Source organism: Emys orbicularis, chromosome 15 (assembly GCF_028017835.1).
Source record: "Emys orbicularis isolate rEmyOrb1 chromosome 15, rEmyOrb1.hap1, whole genome shotgun sequence".
NCBI lineage: Eukaryota > Metazoa > Chordata > Testudines > Emydidae > Emys > Emys orbicularis.
The window spans coordinates 29,430,849-29,458,731 of NC_088697.1; the positions used below are offsets into that span (position 1 = coordinate 29,430,849).

The following is a 27,883-nucleotide window of genomic DNA, read 5'->3' on the forward strand; positions in this document are numbered from 1 at the left end:
GTGCTGTTGTATTTCAGATTAAGCTGTCTGCTGTCTTCTGCCATTTTGTGGCATATACATCAGATTGAAGCCCTGATCTTGCAAGTTGCTCTGTGCACAGCTGCATTAATTCCAGGGGGCTCTGCAAGAATGCAGGGATCTGCCCGCCTGGAACAGCTTTCAGAATCGTGGCCTACATTTCTAACATTAAAGCTCCATTCATATAAGTTTTAGTTGGCATGTTAATTTCATAGGCTTTTTGAGAAAATAGAAAAGAGGGGGAAAACACAAGGAATGGAGAGAAGAGGAGAAATAGATTAAAAACTGCTGCTGCTTTTACTGGGACAGTTTACAGCTGCACAAAGCTGGGAGCTAGGCAACTTTGCTTTGTGGTGAAACAGCAGCACAAAGCCACACCTACCCACCACTCTGTTAGAGCTCCGGTGTATTCACTGTGCTCCATAGTTGCAAGCCATATGGAAATTCTAAGTTTAGCAGCTATTTCGTGCTGCATGTGTCCAACAAAGTTGGTTTTGGTGGTTGCATAATACCTATTTCAAACCTTGCCAGGGACTATTACCCAGTGAAGACATGCCATGTGGGTGGTTTCAGTGGTAAAGTTCAGCCAAGTGGAGACACCTGGACAGACAAATTCTCATCAGCCATTAGAGAGGTGGACTAATGTTTTCAAAAGTGGCTAATAAGTCGGAGCCCTGAATTTTTGAGTGCCTAACTCAAAACACCTTAAAAGGCCTGATTTTCAGAGGGTGAGCACTCAGCACTATCTGAAAATCTGGGCCCTTTAAGGTGTCTCAAGTTGGGAAGCCAAAAATCACTAGTCACTTTTGAAAACCTTGGCTGAGAAGTGTATTTTTCACATTTGGACATTTCAGTGCCTGAAGTGACTTCCATCAGATTTTCTCCCTAAGAGATTCACCTTTTGACTAAGTCTAAGCATAGAAAGCTGTAGCCACAAAGGAGAATTCTGAACACTTATGAGCACATGAAGATAGGGTTATAATGAAGCTGTGCATGGGACCTTTGGTACAACATTTGCTACCCAGAAAATCTCTAGTTGTAGATAATGATATTAAACTCTGTTGTATCTTTGCATAGCCTGTATTGGTGTTTGAAGAAAACACACCAGTTACCAAATGTCTCTATCTGCTTGCAATAGAACTGATAGATTTGGAACAGAGACTGTCTGTTAATTGCGTGCCTGGACACACCTAGCACAATGGGGCCATCTCTATCTTTGGTACTCATATGGCCCCATTACTGGGGTATTGATGCACCCCACATTCTTTAAGGTTTAATCCTCACATCACCTCTATGAGTGCTTTTATCTTCAATTTACAGATGGGGAACTGAGAGGCTAAGGTCACACAGGACATCTCTGGAAGAGCAGGGACTTGAACCCAGGTTTCCCAAGTCCTCACCTAGTTTCCCAAGTTCTCACCACAACCCTCCTTCACATGCCCTGGGCCTTGAGTAGTTCCTGGGTACTATTGCTTTATAAATTATAGTGTTGCCCGCACAGTCTAGGGCACCCACCTTTACCCAGTTCCTAGGGCTCAAGGCGTAACCCGGTTAATTTCAGCACTCCAACCCTTTCCCTGTTCCTAGGGCTCCAGGGGAAAGGCACCTACCCGTACCCAGTTCCTAGGGCTCAGGGCATAATCTTTTGTGGGTTTATGGGGTCTTTTACCACTGAAAGAGCCTTACACAGTAATATCCTTAATCTCTGTTTATTAACAGTCACCACAACAGAATACACACACTAAGCATACAGGGCTCACCACTCCCAACAAGGCAAATGAACTTTTCCTGCTGGCCAGTCAGGATCAGGTCATCTGGGAACTCCAGCTTCTGCATGGTGTGATTGGCAGAGTGTTGAGGTCTGGCAGCTCTGATCTTGGGGCTGTGTCCTGGAGTTGGTTCCAAAGAACTTTCTTTTGGATCCCAGTTTATATAGTGAAACTTGAGTCCTGCTTAGCTATACCGTAACCAGTCGTTTTACTAAAATATTACAAAATAATTCTTTGATCAATCCTAACATATTGCGAAACAATTCTTTAACCAGTCAGACTCCACCACCTTAGTTGATTTAAATCGTACAAAATTAGTTATGCAACAAACAAAAACAATCAAAGAACCAGACAGAGACCATACAGATAAACAATAGAGAAGTAGGGACAATACATAAAGACAATACAATAGAAGTATTGATTTCACAATCACAACTGTTGATAAGTGATTCCTTGCCAGAGAGAATGCTATCAAGCAAAGTTTTCTTAAAGCATCTTAAAGAGATCCCTTGCTTATCTGGTGATGGTGGGTACTGTTAGGAGGGGCACCTTCTTAACAGCCTGATATTATATTGTTTTGATATAATTTAGAAGGAATGTGAGGATGTGACTTTCTGCTTCTTGGCTTATGGCTGCTGTTCGGTAGTGATTACTGCTCTGACTCTTAAAATCTTTGAATTTTCAGGTGGATTGGAGCAAATTCGTTGTGGTGAATGGAGCAACAGCTCATCCACATTATGAGCCTGATGGGACAGCATACAACATGGGCAACTCTTATGGGAAACATGGTGAGGCTAGGCAGGATAACTGCTCTGAGAAGCAGGGTGAGGTGAGGTAGGACGGTCCTGCAGCGAGACTAGGCAGACTACATGCTGCTTCTGTAAGGAGGGGTTTTTGATGGAGTCTAACAAAGTGAGGAAGCTGCCATTTCTCTGGGGACACGATGACAGCAAAGCAGGATCAGTCTTAAATTGTGGCTCCCATCAATCTCACCATGACATCTGTTCTCTTAATGTTTAGCCTCTTCAGTTAATGTGCTTTAGGTGACTGCCTCATCCCAATGAGCACAGACCTTTCTGTGAGTGGCAGGGAAGAAGCGCAGGGCGCTGCCCTGGGTAGGGATGTGTCATGTACACATATGGATCAGTTTGGTAGAGAGAGGATGCTTTTTAAGGAAGTTACATAAAGTGTCAGGGCTGAATCCAAGGCCTTTGGAAATCAATGAGAGTTTTTCCATTAACTTAAATGGGCTTGGGTTGGGGCCTTAAAGTGTTCCTTATGGGAATAGAAAAATTATTATGCAGGGCAGTAGCTGCAGTAAAGTGAGTGCTTTGACCCTTCCTGGACGCCACAGGGAAATACCTGCTCCTTGCTAGTTATTCCCAGTTGTGCCAAATTTTGCACATTCTAGTGTCACCCCCAAATCTGCAGCTCTGTAGCTACTCTCTCTGTAGTTCCCAGTTATGAAACAGTGTGAAACTGATGTAGGACAGCTGTCAGAAACAAATAAAGGTGTTTATTGAAAGGACTAAACGCTGGCACAGTTGGATTAATACTTTTTAAAATAATGTCCATTTAGCCTGTGGTACTCATTGCCAGAAGATGTCTATGAGGCTAAAAGCTTAGCAGGCTTCAGAACAGGACAGGACATTTCTATGGATAACAAGAAGATTTAGAATAGCAAGGATTAAAATAACCAAGAGCTCTGGATGAGAGATAAACCCCAATATTTCAGGCCATGATTACTAGGGGACAGAAAGAAGTCTCCCTGGGGGCAGTTTGTCCCAAAACTCCAGGGTTTCTTGAATCTTCCTTTGAAGCAGCCAGTACTGGCCACTGGAATAGTGGACTAGGCAGACCACTTGTGTGATCCAATGTGGCAATTCCTAAAGATTGGGGAGGGTGGCGGGAGAAAACCTATTAGTCCATATTCCCGTGTGCCAGGATTGTTCCCCATCCTTTGTCCTCTGCAGCCAGGGGTTAGTTTGGGATCAGTTTCTGTAGCAGATTTTCCAATACTAGGATGATATGGTCCAAAACCATAACCCTATTCAAGTGACTCCTCAAAACCAACTTTAATTTCTTTTTGCATAAAGACATTCCTCCCCAGTGTGCCTCAGCCCTGAGAAAGCAGCTAATGCCCTGTGTTGTTGGAGCTGACGCTGCTGGCTTGCACCAATTCACTGTTCAATTCCCTGGCTTTGCTGTTCTTTCATTCTTGCTGTGCTAATTCCTTTGTGCTTCAGCGGCATGTAGCTTCAAATTCCCCCACAGGGTCATGCACAGCACATGCCTGGTGTTGGCTGAGTTACTAAGCCATCAATCCTCCTTGGGTGGGGATCAGCTTCAGTAGACAGGCATCATTAAATTTCAGCTGGGGTCAGAATTCTAGTTTCTCCTTTTGCCATAGGAGCTGTGAGGCTGGTTTGCGTCCTCATTCCATTGTTGTGCGTGCTTAGATGTTGTGACAATGAGCTTAGTACAAATGCTTAGGTTTCATTCCAGTTCCTCTGACTGAGGCCCTGTTGTAAGGAAACTGACTCTTTGTTATCTGCTGAGCTTAGCTGGTGCTGTGGCTCCAACTCTATTAATGAGGCAGAGAAAACAACAGAGCCGGACAATAGCTATGTGGAAATGGCCACTAGTGAGACTTGGAACAAGTCAGAAGAAATTGCTGATGTAATGTATGAAGGAATCTGATGGGGCCACTCTTCTGGGGCTGGAAGCAGTGCGTAGATTTCAGCATGGGGGCAGGTGCCAGGGGCACCAGTTAGTGGGGATGGGGAGCGGGGGGTGGGGGGGAGCCCTTCCCTGAGTTTCATACAGGAGGTGTGGGAGCTCCCAGGTGGAGCTCTTAACTCCAGCACAGAATTAGTGTGAAATGTAAGTTCTGCAGAGGAGAGGAGCCCCTGGGGAAGGGAGTCAGTATTTTGTTTACAAACAGATAAGAGACAAGAAAGGGCTGGTGGTTAAATTAAGGATCTGGAAGTCTAGCTTGTAAAACAGGAAGGGTGCGGTGGTGGAGTTGTTTTAGAGGGAACGCAGGGGACTCAGAAAAAATATAACCAAGCCCTCTGAGCCAAGGTTACATTCAGAAAAGGAACGAGTACTTGTGGCACCTTAGAGACTAACAAATTTATTTGGGCATAAGCTTTCATGGGCTAAAACCCACTTCATCGGATGCATTCTGTGGAAAATACAGTAGGAAGATATATATACACAGAGAACATGAAAAAAGGGTGAGATTTGGGGGCATAGGTGAAAAGGGGTCAAAACCAGGGGCAAGGATAGCAGTGGTATAGAGAAGTTCCCTCTCTACCCTGTGGTACTTATGTGGCCCCATCACCACAGTATCTGAGCGCCTCACAAGGTCTAACTTATTTCTCCTCACAGCCCCTCGGTGAAGTAGAGCAGGGCTGTTATCCCCATTGTACAGATGGGGGACTGAGGCACAGAGAGACTAAAGGTCAGATTTTCAAAGTTATTTAGGCACCTAGTGGGATTTTTAAAAGCGCCTAGAAGGTTAGGTCCTTCGTAAACCTAGCTGCACCTTTGGGTGCCTAAAAACCTTTGAAACTCCGTCCCTAAGGCACTGGCCTGAGGTCATACAGAAAGTCCATGGGGGGAGTACAACCCAGGTCTTTCAGGGCTAGCTTCCTATCCAGAAGTCCAGACTACATTAACCTCTCTGCGGTGTGCTGCAAAAAAAGAGGACTCTGATAGATGGGAGCAAAACCAAGACAGCCAGTTATCTGAAATGCCAGCAAACGGTTCCAAGATTGATGTCATGGTTGACAGCGTGAAAAGCAGCACAGAAGTCAGGAAGGCTAGAGAATGAGAGTCAGATGAGAGGTGATCACTTAACTCCCAAGGGGTGGCAGGTTCTGCCCCATGCTGGGTTATAGAGCAATGGCTGCTGTGCAATTTTATATTTTAACTAAAAAACATTTTGTTTTGTCATTTTTTGTGTTCTGAGTTTGAGAAAAGGAAGGAATCAGAAAGTGTCATATAAGTATCAGATATATTTATGCCTCAAATTCGTAGGGTTTCAGCTGTATCCAGGCCCATTCCAGAACAAAGATCTGAAATTGCATCCACAGAGCCCATAAAGTCGACGATTAGTGTCATGATTTGTATTTTTCACTGGGCACCATCTGTGTGCTCAGCACTGTTCAGAACATGCCAGAAAATGTAGTCCCTGAACCAAGGTGTATAAAATGTGTAGCCCTGGATAAGATGGCTCAGATATTTAAGTATGAAGTATAATTATTAAGCACGTGTTAATATCTGTGAGTGGAGGCACTGATGGCAATAGAAGTTTTACTGGATTAAGAACTAGAAGATTTGACTCTCCAATTTTCTTTCTAGAGGAAGAGCTGCCCAGAGCTCCTGTGCCTGTTTATTTTCCTGTCCTGCCTGCAGTGGCCCTGAGATACCTCAGAAGTCTGTTTTTTTCCTCAACTTTAAAATATAGAATTTTCTTGGTGTTTGGTTTTAAATATTCTCCTGTGAGTGTTGTGTTTAAGAGCCTTCTGGAAAGTAACTAGACTTTAAACAGAAGTAAAAGCAGTGTTGCCAATTCTCATGATTTTGTCATGAGTCTCATGATAATAGTTTTCCTTAAAGCCCCAGCTCCTGGAGTCAAGCGGATATGTGAAGATTTCAGCCTTCATTCTTAAAGAAAAATGAAGTTTCTAGCCCTCGTGGCTGTGGAGAAAGATTCAAAATGTGACTCCAGTGCATCCTAAAGGCTCAAAAAGCAGAAGGCAAATAAAAAGAACACCAAATCTATTATTTTTACATAATCTCATGATTTTAAAGCCAATATCATGATTTTTGGTGGGCCTGATTCATGATTTTTGAACATTTGGGATTGGCAATACTGTGAAAGTAACTGGAAAGTGTCAGTTTCACTCCTGTTTAGGGTTAGTTTCTAGTCCATTATTTGTAGTGAGGTAACACCCCTAGAGCCTCAGGCAGGTGCAGTATAAACTCATGGGGACGTGCCCTAGTAGGATGTTTCCAATGTTAAATGATCTATTGATGAACAGCAAAAAAGTGATAGAAAGTAATCTAGGTTTTTCTATAGTTGTTTCAATTGTTGTATTCAAGGGTTAATAACAAAGAATATACATTACAATTTTAAACCTATCCTGAGTGTCCCTTAAGTGACTTGACACAAGATGTGAAAACATGTTAGTATTAGAGCTGAATGGGTCTAATATTTATTTAATCCTCTTTTTTATATAGGAATTAGATACAGTGCTCCGATCAGCTAATGTCTAAATTGTTATTGGCAAAAAACGTAGCGTTTTCAGGTGCCTAAGTAATCCCTGGAATCCCTGTTAAAGTCCCCCCCTCACCAAAATCTGAAATGGCCCCCTGGCAGGTGCATAGGAGAAGTGGGGGTGGGTTTGGGTTCTGCTGTGAGCTGAATCTGTATCTTCAGAATTTCAGCATGTCAGGGTATGGTCAGGCATTAACACTGTAGCTCCTGTTCATAAAATGTATTTGTCAACATGGTGTCCTCCTGGGACAATCAAAGAATTGCCACACTGTGCTGATCTCAAACTGGAGTGCTCTGGCCAGCCTGTATACTGTGACAGAAGGAATGGGTTTGGGAGAACTTGAGCTAGGGTGACCAGACGTCCCGATTTTATCGGGACTGTCCTGATATTTGCTTATTTGTCCCACGTCCTGACCTACCTTTGGTCGGGATGCAAATTGTCCCGATATTTTGCCTCCGCTCCGGGCCGGCGCACAGGCTCGTGCCACCCCCTCCCGCCCCGACTCCGCCCCTTCCTTCCCCCATTGAATCCCTCCCCAAATCCCCGCCCTGGTCCTGCCCCCAGCCCCGCCCCCTCACTGTCCCATTGGATCCCTCCCCAAATCCCTGCCCTGGCCCCGCCTCTTCCCCAAGCACGCCGCATTCCTCTTCCTCCCCCTCCTTCCCAGGCTTGCGCTGATCAGCTGTATGGCGGCGCAAGCGCTGGAGGGAGGGGGGAGTAGGTAGAGGCTTTGGCCTCGGCGCCGTAGAAGGGGTGGGGGATCCCTAGGTGAGGAGACCCCTTCCCGCGATGCTGGGGCGGGTCCTGGCCTGGGGGCTGCAGCAAGGTCCCACTTTCTCCAGCGGGGTGTAGCCCAGTGGTGTGAAGGTCGCTATGGCTCCGCACTCCCAGGCCCGCGAGGAGCTGGAGCCCGCCGGGGAAGGGGCTGCCCCACGCTGGGCGCCCACGGCCCGGCCGGTCTCCGCACAGGGACCTGGCAGGGGCGCTCCCTGTGTTCGTGCCCATCTCCGCGGCGTCGGCGTGTCAGTCCTCGGGCTACGGGCAGGGGTTGTTGAGAGTCCTGGGGCCGCCCCGGGCTCGGGGCGCGTTTAATTTGTGTGTGGCCGGCGCCAGCCTAGGCGCTTCTCGCTTATTCGTGCTGCAGCGCAGCCGGGGAGCGCCCGAGCAGCGATCCCTGCAGGCCTGCGGCAGGGACCTGGGCCCCGCTGTAGATGGCCACGTCCCCGGTGCCAGCAGTGCCTTTCCTCCCAAGGGCTGTGGGGGCACAGGGGTGCCCAGTGTCACGGGGCTGCTCGCCCTCCCTCCCCCCGTGCGGCCACCCTTCTCATGTGCAGTAGCATTGTCTTGGGAACGGGCCAGGGGGGGAGAGTCTCAGCCGACGCCCGAGATGAAGGAGCCGCCAGCAGGGCCCGGGCGTTATTCCCCCTCGTAGCGTGGCACGCTGGGCGGCTGCCCGCAATACAGTGCCCTGGCCCTGGGGGGAGGGGAGGCTGTTCGTGCAGCCTGGAGGCCGCCCGAGCTCTTCATTTGGGGAGGGGGAGGCTTGCGCGCCCTCTCGACTAAATTACTTAAAATCCCCGCCCTTTACAGTGGAAACGGAGCGGAGGCAAGCTGGTGCGGGGGTGTGGGTGTGGGGGAGGGGCAAGCTGGTGCGGCTTTTTTTTTTTTGCTCTGCCCCCGACTTTTTTTCCCCCCCCTCCCCCCGTGTCCCGATATTTCACCTCTGTGATCTGGTCACCCTAACTTGAGCATATGGCTAGGGTGGCGCTTTCCTTGCCTTGTGCCCAATAAATAAAAGAAATAGGAAGACCTTGTTTGAAAGGAGAAGGCATGAGTGTCGGCCCCACAGGAAGTGGAGATTTGTAGTACTGGATGAATCCGGCCAAAGCTTTAAGAGCTCATTAGCTGGGATTTAGTGTCAGCACCTGATGGGATTCAGGGGTGGGTGGCTGAAATATTTAAAGCTGGCTGGGGGATTTATTCCAGTGGGAATTATGTGGTTAAATCTCCCAATTGGCTTTGAAAATCTCATCTGGCATGTCTTGTATCGGAAGACTGATCCATTAGGACTCTGAACACGGAGAGGGCTAATGCACAAATCTGTTTGGTGCCTGCCCTGAAGTGCTGACTGTGTCAATCCTGGGTCTCTGGGCTGATGGACACGCTTTCTCCTTTCCAGGTTCCAGCTATAGCATTATTCGGATTCCTCCGCAGAAGTCAAACCGCGATGACACGTTGCAGGGAGCAAAAGTTTTGTGCTCCATCGCTCCAGCTGAGAAGATGAAACCCTCCTACTATCACAGCTTCGGTGAGGTGCCTCCCATCCTCTACTAGGCCTTCTGCATGCAGACCCAGCACAGCTTACAAGCTACAACTTGCCATACCAGGTTCTAGTACCAGAGGCAGGTTGTTCACTGACCCGTGCTCCCAGCAGTTCTCGTCACCTCATTTGCCTTTTGGAGCAAAACGTTTTGATTTCCCCCTTCTGTCCATTCAGGAATGAGTGAGAACTACGTGGTCTTCATTGAGCAGCCCATCAAGATTAATCTGTGTCAGGTCATCACATCCAAGCTCCTTGGGAAGCCCATTGCTGATGGGATAAACTGGGAGCCGCAGTACAAAACCCGCTTCCACGTGGTGAATAAGCACACAGGAGAGGTAAATCTTCTGCCATTCCAGCAGTTATGCAGGCCTAGATTTTTCCTGTTCAGTCAATCTTAGAGCCCACAGGAAATGCCCCTGGCTTTTGGCAGCAGCAACCTGGGCTGTATGGGTCAGTCCAGGAACTACTGCAGTATTGGCTTGAAAACCAGGGAATGGTTAGGCCTCCTGGATGAGGAGTTATTCGGTGCTGGAGCAGAGGCAAATGCAAGAAATCTCTCTGCTGCCCCTTAAAAGAACATAGAGCAACAAGCAGTTAGGGGCTCCTGGGAAGCAGTCCCAGAGTTGCAGATACAAGGGCTGAGATGTACCTGCCAAGTGACATGGGGATCCGGGTGTAGGGTGAGGAGTGTGAGTTCCCCAGGAGGCCCTATGTGGGTGTCGTGGCCACTGCCCCTACTTCTCTGGGGGGTGAGACGGGTTCCCTTCCACTGCCCCTCCAGGTGGGGAGTGGTGCATGGTTGGAGGGGCCCTTGACATGGTGTGCTTTGGGCTCCAGCTTCACTGAATCTGCTTCTGCCCATAACTGGCTGTGAAGCTGTTGTTCTGCTGGGGTCTAAGACAGCTGGTGCGAAAAGAGTGATTGGAGAAATGGAAAGGGAAAATGGGACCCTCCAGGGCCCAGGGAGGGGCTGAGATTGCTGGAGGTGGGAAACGAAGCTGTCTTTTGTCTCACTGCAGCTGCTTCCGGGGCAGTTTTACAGCAAGCCATTTGCTACTTTCCATCAAATCAACGCCTTTGAAGATCAGGGCTGTGTGGTCCTTGACCTCTGCTGCCAGGATGATGGAGGGAGCCTGCATATTTACCAGCTCCAAAACCTGCGCAAAGCTGGGGAGGGTCTGGATCAGGTAAAGCCCCTGCCTCTGTGTCTGTTGTACGGGACCTGCTGGTCCCAGGCTGGCTGAGCTGAAGGCTGGGAAATGCAGAGGGAGCTTTACGCTCCCTGGAGTTAGTTGGCCTCATTGATTTGTGGGTGACTCTTATCGTGGGCAAAATGAGAATGTTTCGTTATTTTAGAAGCTGTAAACTTGTATCTAAGTAACAATGACATTAATCCAAGGAAGGGTGTGGGAGGAAGGGCCAGGGGAATGGCCAGGAGGAAGGAATAGGAAGTGCTGGCGGGAGGGAGAGGCAGAGTGGATGAGACAGACGACAGGGAGTCAGGAGACCAAGCTTCTATTCCTGGCTCTGCCACTGACCTGCTGAGTGAACTTGGCACTACCCCTCTCTGTGCAGGTTTCCCCTCCCATTCTTTGTGTGTCTTATCTATTTAGACTGTGAGCTCTCCCAGGAAGGACTGTTTCTCACTATGTCTGTACACTATGCCTGGCACAATGGGGCCCTGATCTCAGTGTGGGGCCTCTAGCTGCTATGCTAGTACAAATAATCAGAGAGCAGGGAGCCTTGGAATGGGGGAAAGGGCTAGAGCTCAACAGGTGTTTGCCCCACCCCGGGGACTGAGCTCACCAGCCTGTTCAGCTCTCTCTCTCTCCCTGTAACTTCCTGTCTTCCTAACAGATCTATAACTCGACAGCCAGAGCTTTCCCCCGCCGCTTTGTTCTACCACTGAATGTGGATTCAAGCGTGCCCGTGGGGCAGAACCTCAGCCCGTTGTCCTACACGTCAGCGAGTGCTGTGAAAGAGGTGGATGGGACGGTATGTCTTAAAGGCATAAATAACTACACTGAAGGTTGTGTGCGCCTGTATTGTCTTGTGCTGTGATCTTTTTAGTTCTTGCCACCTAAGCGGAGTCAGGCTTGGTCTGTACTTGGATGGAAGTCAGTACAAAGCCCTGGCACTGTGTTGCTGGAGATGCCATCTTTTAGATGAGATGTAAAGCCAAGATCCTGACCACACATGGTCACTAAAGCCCCTGTGGCACTTTTGGCATGAGTTGGGGTGTTAGCCCTGGTGTAACTGGCCAAATTCTGTCTTTTGATCCCAAAATTCACCCTGCATTTTCAGTTGGATACAAGATTGCTCTTCGCCTCCATCCCTAAACTGTTGTGTAGTGCTGCAGTGGGTGGTTAATCAGTTCCCGTGTTCCACCCAGAAGCAGAAGGGCTGACTCAGGGCTGTGTAGAGCTGTGTGGACACATTAGCACTGTTGGGAGGCCCGGGTTTGCAGTGTAGTGTGGATGCTCAAGCACAGACTTGGACACACCAATTCTGCAAGCCCAGGTCCCACAGGCAGTGTAGTGTAGACATAGCCCCAGAGGTAGAGTCATCTCAGTGGTGGAGGAGCAATCCCTGGATCAGCTTGTCAAGTGCTTTAGGATCCTGCAAGCTGAAAGGTGCTGTTCAATACACTGGAGTGCTGATGCTGTTATGGAGGCTTTCCCCCTTAGCTCAGCCTTATGGGCCCTTTTGAAACCCCAGAATGCTGTAAGTCTCTTCCTTGGGTGAAGTGGATAAGGGAGCCAGCACGGTTCTGAGAAGGGCCGGCTAGAGGTGTCCAGGGAACAAAGCCAAACATTTCATCTTCCCTGTGATAGCTGGGTAGCATGTGGATGAGACCAGTTTGGCGTTGAAGCGCCTGTCCCAAGTCAGGGCTCAGTAACAGCCCTGTGCTCTGTTGCTTGCCCTAGGTCTGGTGCATGCATGAAAATCTCCATTCCGAGGACCTGGAGGAGGTAGGGGGCCTGGAGTTCCCCCAGATTAACTACTCACGGTGCAACGGCAGGAAGTACCGCTTCTTCTATGGCTGCGGCTTTCAGCACCTGGTAGGGGATTCACTGATCAAGATGGATACAGAAACCAAGAAAATGAAGGTGAGACAAAGTAGGATGATCTTCTTTAAGACCCTGGAGTTGTCCCCATTCAATGACTCAGCCTGTGAACTGACTGTTGTGGGTTTTCTGTCATCCTGCAGCCCAGGCAGCTCTGTCACCCATCAGAACTGGGATCTATTTAACAGAGGGGCTGGGATTGGGCCCACACTTCCATTGTCTGCCCTGCTCTGTCTGAATGTGACACCCTAACAGAAGAAGCAGACATCTCTTTGGGTCTCTGGACAGACCAGGGCAAGGGAAGGGGGCTTGGGTATGGAGACAGGATCAAGATGATCTTAAAGGGTGTGCCGCCACATTATCACGATGAACACAGCATGGGAAACATGTGCACTAAAAGATTGTTGTTGGGTTCAGTGTGCAGGCACTGAGTGGTGCTGGTGGCCTGTGGTATACAGGAGGTCAGACTAGCTGATCTGGTGGGCCTCTCTGGCCTTAAACTCTATGACTCTAAAAATACAGTGAAACCCATAATGTGGAGGTTTCGCTTCCAGGGCACCTGGCATTCAGGCTTTTGGGGTCTGGGGCAATGAACATAAAGCTGGGGTGTTCTGCCCTACCAATGTGCAGTATGTGACTAGGCAGAGCTTATACTGTCCCTCAGTGGGACAGATTTTAATCTCTAGGCCTGTGATGTGGGACCTTGAGTGGCATAATGGGGCTGTGGCAGCCACAAGGGTTTCCCTGCTTTGGTGGGTTTAAACCCCAGACCTGATTTCCTTTCAACACTAATAGGCTAAGGGGCCAAAGGAAGTTGGGGTTTGTCTGAAATAAGTCCTCAATTGGATTTAATTCAATGCAAGTTTATGTGTGGGCTCTTATTTTAGAATAAACTCATCCTGTTTTGATTTAGCTTTAATTGGAATGAATTACCTTAGGCTAAATCACAACAGGGGTGTGTTTATGGTGAAATAAGAATGTCCTCCCACAGAGGCATCGAAATGATGAAAGATATGAATTAAACCCAAAGTAGTTATTCTTTGCAAGTATTGCAAGTTTCTATAGACTAGGACTATGTCTACACTACAGAGCCTATGCTAGTGTAGACGCAGTGTATGCTGACAGGAGAAGGAGCTCTGCCGATGTAAAAACACCAGCTCCCCAAACGATGTTAGCTGCGTCGACAGAAGTATTCTTCTCTCAACATAGTTGCGTCTACACTGGGGTTTTTGTCTGCATTGCTAGGTTGTTACTTGTGGTTATTCACATCTCTGACTGACATATATACAAATTTTAAATATAGGCTAAGGCCTTATGCGTCCAGCTCCTATTGACAGTCGCTGACAGCTGGGACCTTAACTCCTCCTCCAGGCCTCTCTGAAAATCCCAGCGCACCTTTTCGGTGTCTCCCTTTTTATGTAAGATTTCCCCAAGCTTTAAAAACACGAGCAAGTTCTTTATTGAACACTACAGGGATGGTCAAGACTTCTCCCTGAAAATTTGCTCCCTCTCCAAATTGTCATAATCTGGCTGGGAAAAGCCTCTGGAAGCTCTAAATATCCCAGGTTTTTGATAAGGCTCTCTTTGTGCAGGAAGAAACCCGTGTTGGGCTCAGTCCGATCTGGCTTTGCAACAACGGTTCATGAACTAATTATTTGTATTACTGTAGTGTCCAGAGGCCCCACTGAGACCGGGACCCTGTTGTGCTAAGCACTGTACACACATGCACGCTTTCTCTCTCTCTCGGAGAGAGTCCCAGCCCTGATGAATAGACAAGACAGAAAAAGGGAGGGGGGATGAACAAGAGGTGAAGAGACTTGTTTGAGGTCATAGAGCAAGTCTGTGGCAGAGCTGGAAAGAGATCAGTGCCCTACCCACCAGAGCACTAACCACTAACGTTTAAGCTGTAATGACTTCATGATTTTTTAGTACACTCAAGTACATCTCATACTTTCCTTACTGGTTTTGACAGCTTTCAGAAAAGGAAAGGTGATTTCTCTACTAATTCGTGCTTTTCTATTTCGCAAACATTTTCTCCCTTTTATGTTATTGCTGAGAAATCAAAACAGATGAGTTAATTTCAGTTACCCTCCCTGTACTGCATGGATTGGCAATGTCTTAATGGTTGTAGCAAATTTTACAGGACCTAGAAAAACGTGGTGCAGGCTTGGGCTTGCTTCTGAATTTATAAAGAATTCCTATTTTAAAAGCAAACATAAGGTTAGAAACTAGAATCCAGAAGATCCTCCTTCAGATCATAACAGTTTCCATGTTAGGAGTGGCTGGGTGGTTTGTGTTAGAAGCAGCCGGGTAGTCCATTGGACTGGGATAGAGGAGACCTGTGTTCTATTGCTGGCTCTACCATTGACCTGGTGTGTGACCTTGGGCAAGTCAGTTCATGACAGTTTCCACCCTGTGCCCAGCTTATCTATTTAGCCTGTCTTTGATGCAGGGCCTGTTTCTCATTGTGTTTGTACAATGCCTCATACAATGGGGCATTGATCTCAGCTGGGAACTTGAGGTGCTACTGGAACAGAAATCATGAATAATAATGTTCACGTTTTTTAAAACTCTCACAATCCTTTAGTGTTCAGTAAATGACCCTTTCCTGTTTTTAGGGTAAGTAGTGACACTGTGCATATGAAAGATTGGAGGGAATGTCTCGGTTGTGGTCCTCTCTTTAATGCTACTCTTCTCTTTATCTACCAGTGGGAAAATGTCTGTCTCAGTCCTGCTCTTGATTTATCTAGCTCCAGTAGGTGTGGGGAGAATGGGAAATGCTTGACTTCTTGTTCACGTTGGATGATGGCCAGATGGGGACACTCAGGGCTGCTTTATTGTTATGCTGTCATTTAAAAACAAAGCAAAATCCATTTGTGAATGAAGCATCTCACTGTGGCCAGAGCTGGTCTACACCCCCTTTGTTCCCTTCCGCATTCCCTCCACTAGTTTGCTATCCCCACTTGACGCATCTTGTCTTAATTTAGACCCAATCCTGCAGGAAGCTCCAGGGCCGCCCCGAGGATTCAGGGGACCTGGGGCAAAGCAATTTCGGGGGCCCCTTCCATAAAAAAAAGTTGCAATACTATAGAATACTATATTCTTGTGGGGGCCCCTGTGGGGCCTGGGGCAAATTGCCCCACTTGCCCCCCCCTCTGGGCGGCCCTGGGAAGCTCTGTGCAGGCAGCTCCAGTAAGTCAGTGGGGTTCATCATAGGCACAGGGATCTGCCTGAATGGAGCTTTACTGACTTCAGTAGGTCCAGCTGGATGGAGCTAGTTGCAGGATCAGGGCCTTAGATTGTAAGTTCTTCAGGGCACAAGGTGTCTCTGCCTTTCTGGACAATACAAATGGGCCTTGATCCTGACTCGGGTCTTTGGATATCAGCAGTACCTAAATCATAATAAAGTGCATCTCTTCTGTCTTTTTTTTTTTTTTTTTTTTTTTTTGCCTGCTAGATTTGGCAAGAGGATGGATTCTATCCTTCGGAGCCCGTGTTTGTGCCAGTGCCTAAAGCCACTGCAGAAGACAGTGGGGTCATTCTGTCTGTAGTGGTCACACCCTTGCAGGTAACTCATTCTGACGTCTCACACGTAGCAAGAAACTGTTGTGTTTATATGGTGGATTTTAAATCATAGAATTGGATTTGGTGCCCTCTAGAGGGCAGTCCCAACACTTCATTCCCCATGCTCATCTGCTTTTCAATCCTTGTACTGCTGAAAGTAACAGAGGGTCCTGTGGCACCTTTAAGACTAACAGAAGTATTGGGAGCATAAGCTTTCGTGGGTAAGAACCTCACTTCTTCAGATGCAAGAAGAAGTGAGGTTCTTACCCACGAAAGCTTATGCTCCCAATACTTCTGTTAGTCTTAAAGGTGCCACAGGACCCTCTGTTACTTTTTACAGATTCAGACTAACACGGCTACCCCTCTGATACTTGTACTGCTGACTTTCTTTGCAGTCACTACATCCTCTGCAATTGTCAATCGCATCAGAGCATCAGATTCCTAATAGCCAGGGCCGGCTCCAGGCACCAGCTTGCCAAGCAGGTGCTTGGGGCGGCCACTCTGGAGAGGGGCGGCAGGTCCAGCTATTCGGCGGCAATTCGGCGGACGGTCCCTCACTCCCACTTGGAGCGAAGGACCTTCTGCCGAATTGCCGCCGCAGATCGCGATCGCGGCTTTTTTTTTTTTTTTTTTTTTTTTTTGCCGCTTGGGGCTGCAAAAACCCTGGAGCCGGCCCTGCTAATAGCAGCCTAGTTTCCAGGGTCAAAGCTAGCACTGGTTCTAGCTCACTTTCTTGGGTACTGGTTTGGGCAGTCTCGCTGTGCAGACAGACTCTTCCTTGTGGAGTAGGAGATGCGTTGGGGATGGGAAGGCAGAGTGGAACCCAGCACTGCCATTCCTCTTGCTGTCTTTCATTCTGTAGAACCAAAACACTTTCCTGCTTGTCCTGGATGCAGAGACCTTCAGCGAACTGGGCCGCGCAGAAGTCCCAGTGCAAATGCCTTATGGATTCCATGGCGTCTTTGTCCCACGTTAATGGAGAAGCCTGCTACCTCATACTAGAAGCTCCTGGCCTCTTGGAGCTCAGGGCTAGGTGAAGCCCAATGTGAATCTCTGCTTTTCCTTTCCTTTCACTCTTGCATTGTGCCTTTGGTGAAGAAACTGCCTCTGTAGCCCCCAAACCTGTTCTCTGTGCTGCTGCAGTATTATTAATACGTAGTGAATAGGTCTGAAGCTAGTACTGCGCAAGGCGATAGCACCTTCTCCAGAAGAGCCCATTGCCTTGGCTCACTCCACTGTCCTGCTCTGCCGGTCTGCTATAACCCCCATGCTGCCATGAACCGGGCAGGCAAGGGAGGCAGCAGGTGCCAAAAGAGCCCGCTTCTTCCCAGCAGCAATGTGCTCTAAGCAGGAGAGGCCAGTCAGCAGCTCTGCTCGGAGTGGTGGCTTTGGTTTTAGTGCACAAAGCGAAAGGCGAGACGGGACCAACGGAAGGAGGGAAAATTGCCTCTTCCGAGTCCCAAGTGTGCCACTGCTTCTTCAGAAAACTGTCTCAACTCAGCCAGGAAGAGCAGAGAGGGTGCTGCCCCACTTGGCAGCTGGAAAAGGTCAGTTCCAGTCTGTCTGTGCGCTGTGCACTAACAGCCTGTGCAAATATCACTACCCAAAGAAAAAGGATGACACCTTCCTCCGTGTTGTCATTGAAACCCTGCATATGTTAAACCATGCCATTGCCATGCACCCCTAGTGAAACCAGTGTGGGTCAAACACCCCTCCATTTTGTCCCTGCCACGCCCCCTAGTGAAACCAGCATGGGGCAAACACACCCTGACATATGCCCACAGCAAAACTAGTGTGAGTCAAACATGCCCCTCACACCTTCCCGTCATGTCCCCCAGTGAAACCAGCAAGAATCAAATATGCCCCCACACCACATCCTGTCGTGAAATCAGCGTGGGTCAAACACATCCCTGTCATGCCCCCGACAATTCACAGTGAAACCAGCAGGTGTCAAACACAGCTATTTTTATTTTTCTGCTTAGGCACACTTAGAGGGCATTGCATCAATTGACCTTCCTCCGGTCAAATATAACTCTCATTCATTCATCTTTCAGATAGATGGGCAAGTCTCTTATGCTCAGATGCTTTAGTTGTGGTGGGATGGGTGAAGAGGGAGCGGGTTGGTTGGTTGGTTGTGGAGGCCACATTCAGCAGCTTATCTGTCTGGCTCTACTAATAAAAGACTGCTCACAGTGATTGGTAGCTGGGGAACGAGCTCCACTTCTTGCTCAGGGACTTCTCGAGTTATACATTTTAAAGGCCAGAAGGGACCATTATGATCATCTCTTCTGAGCTCCTCCATAACATAGAGGGCCCCACCCAGACATTTCTGCGGTTGTTCATGCTGATGCAGGTGCAAGGGGCAGAAATCCAGTTCTCTGGGCATGTATTGCTTCAGAAACTACACTTGACCAGAGCTCAAAGAGCCGAGAAGCGGCTACACTACCCCCTTCCCTGAATAAAGAGCCCAGCCTCCGCCCCTGGACTTTGGCGGCTGGCGTTCACTACACACAAGTTAGCCTGCTCTGCTTTGTACCTAGCTCCAAAGTAGCATGGAGGCCAAATAAAGAAACAGATTACCGAATTAGCACAGCAATTTAGATGCAACTCTCCCAAAATAACAAGCTCTACCCGGAGGCTGATCCTGCTACTCATTTCCCCCCATGCCCCAGAGAAAGCCAAGGACGAGAAATGAGCTTGAAACTAGGGTTGTGGCAAAACCAGGGGAGAGTATTCCATAGGCAAGGCCCCCTCTCAGTCTCACTGCAAACACTCTAATCCAGCCCTTTCCAAATGAAACCAGGCCTTAGCTTGGGCCTTCAGAGCCATCTCAACTACTGCAAATAGCACCCACAAATGAATGGGCCACACGGATGGAATAAGTGTAGGGGCCTCCAGGACAAGGGAAAGCAGCTGTGTCTGGAGGAAGCTGACATCGCCCACCTCCTTGTGCCAGAGGTGCTTAGAGCAGGGACAGGCCGTGTCAATCCAGCCCCTTTGCCCAGAGCTAACAATGAATCCAGCAGGTAACACTAAATGGTGAGGAGACACAGACGCCAGGGAGGGCAGAGAAATCCAAAGGCTCTAGGGGCGGGAAATGAAATAAGATTCAATTTAGGCTAACCCATTTGTGGACAAGTAACCCAAACCCCAGGTGCTTAATGGGAAGGAGAAATCTGCGAACAAGGATAAGGAAACAGTCCAAGATGTGTCTGTATGTGGGTGGGGGAAAGATGCTTGCAGCATGCGAAGCAGACAGCTAATGACATGAGTTTGGTCTCTTGCAGATGTCTCCCCTAGCAGTGAGATTCTGAATGGGGGTTGGGAGGAGAGTGGCCCTCTTTACAAGGCACTGCTGTCGTCACACCTGAAATATATCCTGTTCAGTTCTGGCCATCCCATTACCAGAAAGGTAGCCGCAAAGTGGGAGAGAGCTAAGGGAACAGCAATGAAAATGGTTGAGGGGCCAGAGAGGTTGACTATAAGGAAAGAGCTCAATCAATAGAGCAGGGCTAAGTACTAACTGCAGGGGGACATAACCTTCTACTGCTCCTAGCAGGGAGGGAGGGTGAGGAATTAGATCAGACCAGAGATACATGGGGGAATAACTAGGAGCAATAGATGAAATAAAGCAAAGGAAAACTGAGTCCTGTCACCATTTCCCTTGGGAGCTTTTCCTGGTGCAAAACCCTAGTGGCTGAGAAATGAGACTGAACAAAACACTAGCAAAGGGCCGCTATGAGATATTAGGAATTTTCCCATCTCTCATCTTCCTTTGTTCAAGTGTCAGGTGCACACGTTATAGGCTGGTAGGTCATACAGAGGAGATTGGATCCAGACCCATAGTTGTAACAAAGTCTGGTTCAACATACAGTGAGAGTCAAGCTTCTCACAGGGATAAAACCTATCCCCTAGAGAAGAAGGCAGGTGATTGAAACATTTTATTAAAGCTAATGTTAAAAAAATTATATAATACATAGGTTGAGAAAAGAGTGTCTACATCTGGGTATAGTGCGTACATTATCCACAAATACAAAGTTTGTTTTTAAAGTCATATGATAGTACATAATCAGCAATAACCTACATTTAGGTGAATAGATTTAACAATACAGTTTAGATATTAGAATCCGAATACTTGGGTACATCACTCATGAGGAGTTGTACAGAGATTTGATTGTGGAAAGTAAAATATAACAAATGGAGATTGTCCCTCAGTAATTGAGAATTAAGTAGGTTGTCCATTTAGAAAATACAATCCATGAGGAAAGTATTTCAGTTACTTTCCTGACTGCGCTTCTCATCGGCACTCCAGCTCATCCCTCCTGGTATTGCCGATGTCCGGTGATGTGTTCTATGTAGATGCCTCTCGACCACCTGATGGCGTCCGACACCATGAGTTGCTCCATCAGCCGTAGCGTAGCGTTGACTGATTCCACATTCTCTCAGCACTTGCTTCGATGATCAGTGCGTGCGTCTGAACCTGGTAACCCTTAGCTCTCAAGGTTTCGGCCAGAGGGGCATATTTCTCTACCTTTCGAGCAGCTAGTCTTGTTGGCTGCCTGGGTTGCAGGCCAGATCAGCCTACACAATCTTGTTTACTAGCCCTTGCAAGTCCTTAGCCCGCTCCCTTCATGGAGACATTATTTCTCAGCTAGTTCTCAGGCACTGCAGATGGTTGGACAGTAGGTGGTGCACTACACCGTGCCAGGCTCCGATTCCTAACTGTTGCAAGCTCAGTGCTGTTGCCTCCAGCTAACAGTGTCTGAGCCCTGCTCTCCCCAGCAGTAGCGCAAGTTCACACTGCCATTGAACTGCAGCTTCACCCGACTGTGCTCTGTGCACACCGTATCTTACTCTAAGAACTCCTTCTGTTGATGCCTCTCCCCCAGGGAGCAGGGCCGCCCAGAGGGGGGGACAAGTGGGGCAATTTGCCCCGGGCCCCGCGAGCCCTGGCCCGGCGGCAGTCCAGGTCTTTGGCGGCATATCGGCAGCGGGGGGCCCTTCAGTCGCTCCGCGTCTTCGGCAGCGGGTCTGCCGAAGACCCGGAACAACTGAAGGGCCCCCCGCTGCCGAAGACCTGGACTGCCGTCAGGTGAGTACAAGCGCAGCAGCTCCCCCGTTTTGCCTCAGGCCCCCTAAATCCTCTGGCCGGCCCTGCCAGGGAGTTCACTAGCTGCAGCCCTGCTCTGGGATGGTCACTATATGTACTCAGTTCCTTAGAGCCAGCAGCTGAAGGAGACACCATGAGGGTGGTCTGCAAAGGCTGTTTATTCACACAATGTTGTCATCAGTATTCCTTCTGGTGATGGGGTACACCTGGCCATTCCTAGCCCCCTGCCGGAGGCCCCAGGATCCTACTACACCCTGCCCCAGGAAAGCAGCAGAGAAGGTAGGTCCTTTGGACCTGCCTAGAGAAGCCTCCTGCAGGCAGCCAATCAGAGCTCCACTGGCCCAGATAAAAGGAGCTGCAGGGCCCAGGCAGATCAGTCCCTGGGTGGGGGAACCAGAGGGGTGGGTCTGGGAGCTGCTCTCTGGCCACAGGCGCTCGAGGGGTGAACAGAGTTTGGTTCTGGCTGCATTGGCTTAAGCTGGGGGGCAGGCCCTGAGTTCTGAAGCAAGCAGTGAAGATTCAGGGGCCAGGTGGGAAAAGGTCCAGGGAAGTAGCAGCAATGAATCAAAGTGAGCGGAGCGTGGCTGCTGTTCATAGAGTCCCTGGGTCAGAACCTGGAGCAGGGGGTGGGCCTGGGTTCCCCCACTGGCGAAGTGGTGTAAGCCCTGATAATGGGACAAGGCTTGCTTGGAAGCCCAAGCAAAGGGCTGAATTTAAAGGGCCCAGAGCAGGGGATGAGTGAAGACCCTGGTGAGGGCAGACAGGCAGTTTTGTTGGACTCTTTGGCCTGGTCTACACTACGACTTTAATTCGGATTTAGCTGCTTTAATTCGAATTAACGCTTGACCCGTCCACACAACGAAGCCATTTAATTCGAATTAAAGAGCCCTTTAATTCGATTTCTGTACTCCTCCTCGACGAGAGGAGTAGCGTCAAAATCGGTATTGTTAATCCGAATTAAGGTTAGTGTGGCCGCAATTCGAAGTTATTGGCAATTCAATGTTATTGGCTACCCACAATGCAACGCTCTGGAAATCGATGCTACTACGGTAGCTTGGACGCACACCACCGAATTAATGGTGCCTAGTGTGGCCGAATACATTCGAATTTATAAAATCGGTTTCCTAAATTCGAATTATATAAATTCGGATTAATCCTGTAGTGTAGACCTACCCTTAGGGTAGGTCCACACTACCCGCCCAATTCGGTGTGTAGAGATCGATCTTCTGGGATCGATTTATCGCGTCTCATCTGGACGCGATAGATCGATCCCAGAAGCGCTCCCCCGTTGACTGCGGAACTCCTGCTTGCCGAGAGGAGGAAGCGCTGTCGACGGGGGAGCCTGCCTGCGCCGCGTGGACCCGCAGTAAGTAAATTTAGTTCGATCTAGGAAACGTCGACTTCAGCTACGCTATTCTCGTAGCTGAAGTTGCGTTTCCTAGATCGATCCCCCGCCCCAGTGTGGACCAGCCCTTTGCTACCCCAGAAGGGGCTCATTTTGACTGTGTGACGCAGTTTGAGGACCGAGCCAGTGAAGACCTGCCAAGTGAGGTCAACAACCTACAGGAGGCACCAGGAGTGAGAAACGGACTGCAGTACCGCACAGCGGCAGCAGGAGGCGCTCAAGAGGTGAGTGTCCTGCTGGTACACAGTTACCCTGGTCCCTTGCCTCTCTGCTCCTCAGTGGGGAGTAGGGGACAGTTTAGAGTCTGCAATAAGCTTGGTTGTTTATGTTTCTGGGGGAAATTAGCTTTAAAATGTTCACTCACAACATGTCAGCAGCAGCCGGGGGGTGGGCTGGAGCGAGAGACCAAGACTGGACACAGTTAGTGAAGCAGGAACAGACACTATCTGCAGTGCAGTAGATTTTATCTTGATTGCAAAGCTTCATTTCATCTGCAGACAATGCTAGTCCCTGATTACGCCGTGTGCGCTCCGGTCACACATTGAGGCCAGTGGAGCCGTCTCTTCTTCATTGTACACAATGACGTTCTGCTTGGATTCATACACCTTGACCTTATAAAGAGCCCCCGCGGGCAGATGCTTCTGGAGGTTTTCCCAGGTGTACACTGTCACGTTCTCAGTTGTACTGCAGGGAAAACAGGGCCCAATTTAGAGAGGGAGCAGTAAGTGCAGGTTAGATCCAGATCCCAGCTGCAAGGCAATGGGGAGGTATTTGATCACCGTTAGGTAATCAGTTCCTCCAAACTGAGGGAGTTGAACTAGTCACAGATGACATACATAGTGCTCATTTACGATACAGGGGCAGTTCTGGCACCAAATCCAGTTTTACCATGAGACCCCACTACCCACCTCACAACATCAGCAAAATAAGCCACATCCTGATCCAGTTTCTTGTGGTCAAGCAGCTCCATGATTGTCTCCTATGGGAAGAGAGGGAACATGCTGTCCCCGTCAATGGGTTATGACCCAGAAGGCCCAGCGTGTGGCATGTTCTAACCAACACAGACTCAATTCTTGGGACCCTGGACTCTGAGTTAAATTCCCAGGGAAGGCCCTGCAAAGGAGTCCCAGGTATTTTAATGCTGGGCCTTTTCCTGAGAAGATGAGACTCTTAGAGCAAGACAGCAGCCAGTGGGCTGGTCTACACTAACCCCCCCACTTCGGACTAAGGTACGCAAATTCAGCTACGTTAATAACGTAGCTGAATTCGAAGTACCTTAGTCCGAAGTTACCGCGGTCCAGACGCGGCAGGAAGGCTCCCCCGTCGATGCTGCGTACTCCGCTCGCCGAGCTGGAGTACCAGCGTCGAAGGCGAGCACTTCCGGGATCGATCCGGGGCACTTCCGGGATCGATCCGGGATCGATTTATCGCGTCTTAACCAGACGCGATAAATCGAACTCAGAAAATCGATTGCTTACATCCGGACCCGGATGTAAGTGAAGACGTACCCAGTGAGAGGAAGCCAAAGGCCTCAGCTTGCATGTCATAGGCCAGCCTGGGGACTGTCGGGGCGATGTCACTGCAGCAAAACACAGGCCTTGTGCTCATGCTTAGGCCTGGTCTACACTGAAAAGTTAAAAGAACAGGAGTACTTGTGGCACCTTAGAGACTAACAAATTTATTTGAGCATAAGCTTTCGTGGGCTACAGCCCACTTCATCGGATGCATAGAATGGAGCATATATTGAGGAGATATATATACACATACAGAGAGCATGAACAGGTGGGAGTTGTCTTACCAACTCTGAGAGGCCAATTAAGTAAGAGGGGAAAAAAACTTTTGAAGTGATAATCAAGATAGCCCAGTACAGACAGTTTGATAAGAAGTGTGAGAGTACTTACATGGGGAGATAGATTCAATGTTTGTAATGGCTCGGCCATTCCCAGTCTCTATTTAAGCCTAAATTGATTGTATCTAATTTGCATATCAATTCAAGCTCAGCAGTTTCTCGTTGGAGTCTGTTTTTGAAGCTTTTTTGTTGCAAAATTGCCACCCGCAGGTCTGTCATTGAATGACCAGACAGGTTAAAAGTGTTCTCCTACTGGTTTTTGAATGTTATGATTCCTGATGTCAGATTTGTGTCCATTTATTCTTTTGCGTAGAGCCTGTCCGGTTTGGCCAATGTACATGGCAGAGGGGCATTGCTGGCACATGATGGCATATATCACATTGGTAGATGTGCAGGTGAACGAGCCCCTGATGGCATGGCTGATGTGATTAGGTCCTATGATGATGTCACTTGAATAGATATTTGGGCAGAGTTGGCATCGGGCTTTGTTGCAAGGATAGGTTCCTGGGTCAGTGTTTTTGTTCAGTGATGTGTGGTTGCTGGTGAGTATTTGCTTCAGGTTGGGGGGTTGTCTGTAAGCGAGGACAGGTCTGTCTCCCAAGATCTGTGAGAGTGAGGGATCATCTTTCAGGATAGATTGTAGATCTTTGCTGATGCGCTACTCTCTGAGGGGTGTGAAAAATCTACACCCAAGCGACATAATTAAGCCAACCTAACTCCAGATGTAGACAACACTAGGTTGACGGAAGAATTCTTCGTCAACCTAGCTACTGCCTGTTGGGAAGGCGGATTACCTACAGTGACAGGAGAACCTCTCCCATCGCAATAGTAAATGCCTACACCGAATCACTATACGGTAGACATGGCCTCAGACACTTTGATGTTTTTCTACAGTGAGGGATTCTCTGTCATAGGTAATAGCACTGCCTACGCGGGAGGTGAGGTCATCTTAACTCGGTCTTTCAGGGGTGTGGATTTTTCACACCACTGAGAGATGTAGCTATGCCAGTGTAACTTTTCAGTGTAGACCAGCCCTTAGGCTATGTCTATGCTACAGGTGCTACACTGGCACAGCTACAGCTGTAGCGAGGACACTTCCTACAGCGATGGAAGGGGTTTTCCTGTCACTGTACTTTAATCCACCTCTCCAAGAATTCTTTCGTCGACCTCTTGGCTTCTACACTCGGGGTTAGGTTGGCTTAATTACACTGCTCAGAGGTGTGAATTTTTCCACACATAAATTTTAACTGTACATCTAGCCTATGATCAAATTTGAGTGTTCCTCTGGTCTTTGTATCTCACTTACTCTGACACTTGGCAGGTTACTGCTGCTGATCACACAAACTCAGTAACTCCTGCCCTCTCCCTGGAATTTCCCGGCTCTAACAGGGTGGTAGCCGTGTTGCTTGGGAGGAGTGAGAAAACCAAGATTCCCAGGGGACTGGAAGATCCCATAAAGGGAATGTATTGACACATCACCTTCCACACCCTCACAGCTACTATTCCCCATTTCCCAAAATACTATCCTACTGCCCCACACCTCCCCACTTCCAAAGCTGCCTATCATCAAAAATCATAATAGATTCCCATGTCTGAGCTCCGGAAGTACCTTGTTATCAGCTGCATGTACTCTTTCAGGTCTGTCAGGTTTATAACCATCCCTGAGCTATGATCAATCTGCAGGGCAAATCACAGGAAAGGAAAGGAAATCACAGGCACAGTTGACATCTCTTGATAAGTACATGCAATGATGAGCCACTGGGGAATAGTTATGGCATCTAAACTGTTCCAATCAAGCGCCTGAGCAGGTTGCAGAGCGTTTCCTGGGCTTTAATGATCAGCTGGGAGAAGTGGCTGGTCTGGCACAAAGGCCACATGGTATGGACGGGGTCCAAGTCATAGCCAGGCCCCACAACTACATGGAATGGGCAGGAATGATGTCAAGGAGGCTTGATTGACTGGTGCCCTGCTTTCTGACTCGGCACAGGGCCACTTGTCTTTGTACTGCTGTACAATGATCTTTTCCGTACCGTACCCAGGACTCATGCCAGCTCTACCAGTGCAGCCAGATGCCCCTGGCCTGACCCAAATCCACGCCCTGCTGCCCTTCTCCATGCACAGTCACCACCACTGGAAAAATAAAACAAACAAAACCCAAGTCAAATTATTGGCTCCATGGGCAAGATTCACACAAAACATCTCTAGCATTACTTATGTGGGATGAATGAAAAGGTGACAGGTACAGCAAGGAAGGAGGAAGTAGAAAATAACTTTGAGCTAGAAATAAGCCTGATGCTCAAAGTTTTGGGGAAATAAAATTTGGCTGCTGATAACAGATCCTAGCTAATAAAGCCACTAGATAGATAATCATGTTGATCAAGGCAGGTTTTCACCTAACACCACCCTGCATTCTTGAGCTGCAGTATCCTCTGTCATTCTAGTTCTGGATCCCCACACTCAGCTCTGCTGATGCTCCTTGGGCCTGACCCACAGCACCCCCCTGCTTTTCCAGCCCTGGGTACCCACCCTAGTTCTGCCAATGCACTCCACTCATAACCGGAAGTCATTCTCAGCTTTTCTATTGGCCTTCTTGGGATACGCAAGACAAATCAGATTCCTGAAAGGGGTCCAGTAGTCTGGAAAGGAGGAGAGCCAATGTTCTACAGTGACAGAGGAGGGAGGCAGCAGGATGGGAAGCTTGGCAGTCCAGGTTTAGCCATACTGCGTTTCAGATGACAGTGAGACGCCCAGCAGCTAAAGGCAGTGAGTGTTAGAGAGAAAAGGCTAACATCATCACAGAGTGGAGAGATGTGGAGAAGGAGAGACTGCAGGAAGAGGAGCCAGGAAGACCGGAGAACAGCAGCAGCACTCTGCCACATGGCAGATCCCCGCATGGCATCTGCACGCCTCTTTCTTGCTGCCACAGTGACAAAAGCCCTGGGGCAGGACCCAAAGGAGCCCAGTATAAATCTAGGTGGCTTTTCAGTGTGTCTAGTCAGCTGCCCTGAAAAAGACATTAGACGGGAACCCCAGCAGTAAGCAGCACTGCAGGCTGCCCTTGCACTGGCTTTGGGGGAGGAAAATGCTGATTCAGAGGGACACTCCTGATGTGGAGCTGCCAATGCTGCAGGGGAGAGGAGTGAGGGGCTCTCTGAGCCTTGTGCCAGGGGCCTCACACCTCTGAGACTGGCTTGGATTTGAGAGAGCTGTACACAGTCCAGCATCGTTAACTGGGGAAGTCAAAGTCAAGGCAATGCAGTTTTGTCTCCAACCACATTCGCTGCAGAGTAACGGGCCCACAAACATCTCCTGTCCTTTAAGTAACAAAGATACAGATGAACTCCGAAGCATCCAGCTCCCTCACTAGCATGCCAGTTCTGCAAAGTTGTGTGCAGCTCACTACCCGATCCCAGCAAAACATCTTAGCTAATGCCAGATAAAGCCAGCGTGGCATTCCCCTCCCAACTACCAATCACCAGTCAATGGCTG

At 48.7% G+C, this 27,883-nt stretch overlaps 2 protein-coding genes across 2 annotated transcripts in view; one reads left to right on the forward strand and one right to left on the reverse strand.

The window, feature by feature from the left end:
* The window catches only part of BCO2 (beta-carotene oxygenase 2), a 93,482-nt gene extending 75,252 nt beyond the window's left edge, over positions 1 to 18,230 (forward strand). Inside the window, exons 6-13 of the mRNA XM_065416907.1 lie at positions 2,473 to 2,575; positions 9,255 to 9,383; positions 9,573 to 9,733; positions 10,418 to 10,585; positions 11,256 to 11,393; positions 12,326 to 12,508; positions 15,924 to 16,034; positions 16,893 to 18,230. Coding sequence (XP_065272979.1) covers positions 2,473 to 2,575; positions 9,255 to 9,383; positions 9,573 to 9,733; positions 10,418 to 10,585; positions 11,256 to 11,393; positions 12,326 to 12,508; positions 15,924 to 16,034; positions 16,893 to 17,006 — 1,107 coding nt within the window. The 3' untranslated portion in view covers positions 17,007 to 18,230. The remainder of the gene's footprint in view (positions 1 to 2,472; positions 2,576 to 9,254; positions 9,384 to 9,572; positions 9,734 to 10,417; positions 10,586 to 11,255; positions 11,394 to 12,325; positions 12,509 to 15,923; positions 16,035 to 16,892) is intronic.
* Positions 18,231 to 23,048: 4,818 nt separating this feature from the next.
* The window catches only part of LOC135889227 (6-pyruvoyl tetrahydrobiopterin synthase-like), a 53,923-nt gene continuing 49,088 nt past the window's right edge, over positions 23,049 to 27,883 (reverse strand). Inside the window, exon 5 of the mRNA XM_065417056.1 lies at positions 23,049 to 23,229. Within this exon, the coding sequence (XP_065273128.1) occupies positions 23,049 to 23,229 (181 nt within the window). The remainder of the gene's footprint in view (positions 23,230 to 27,883) is intronic.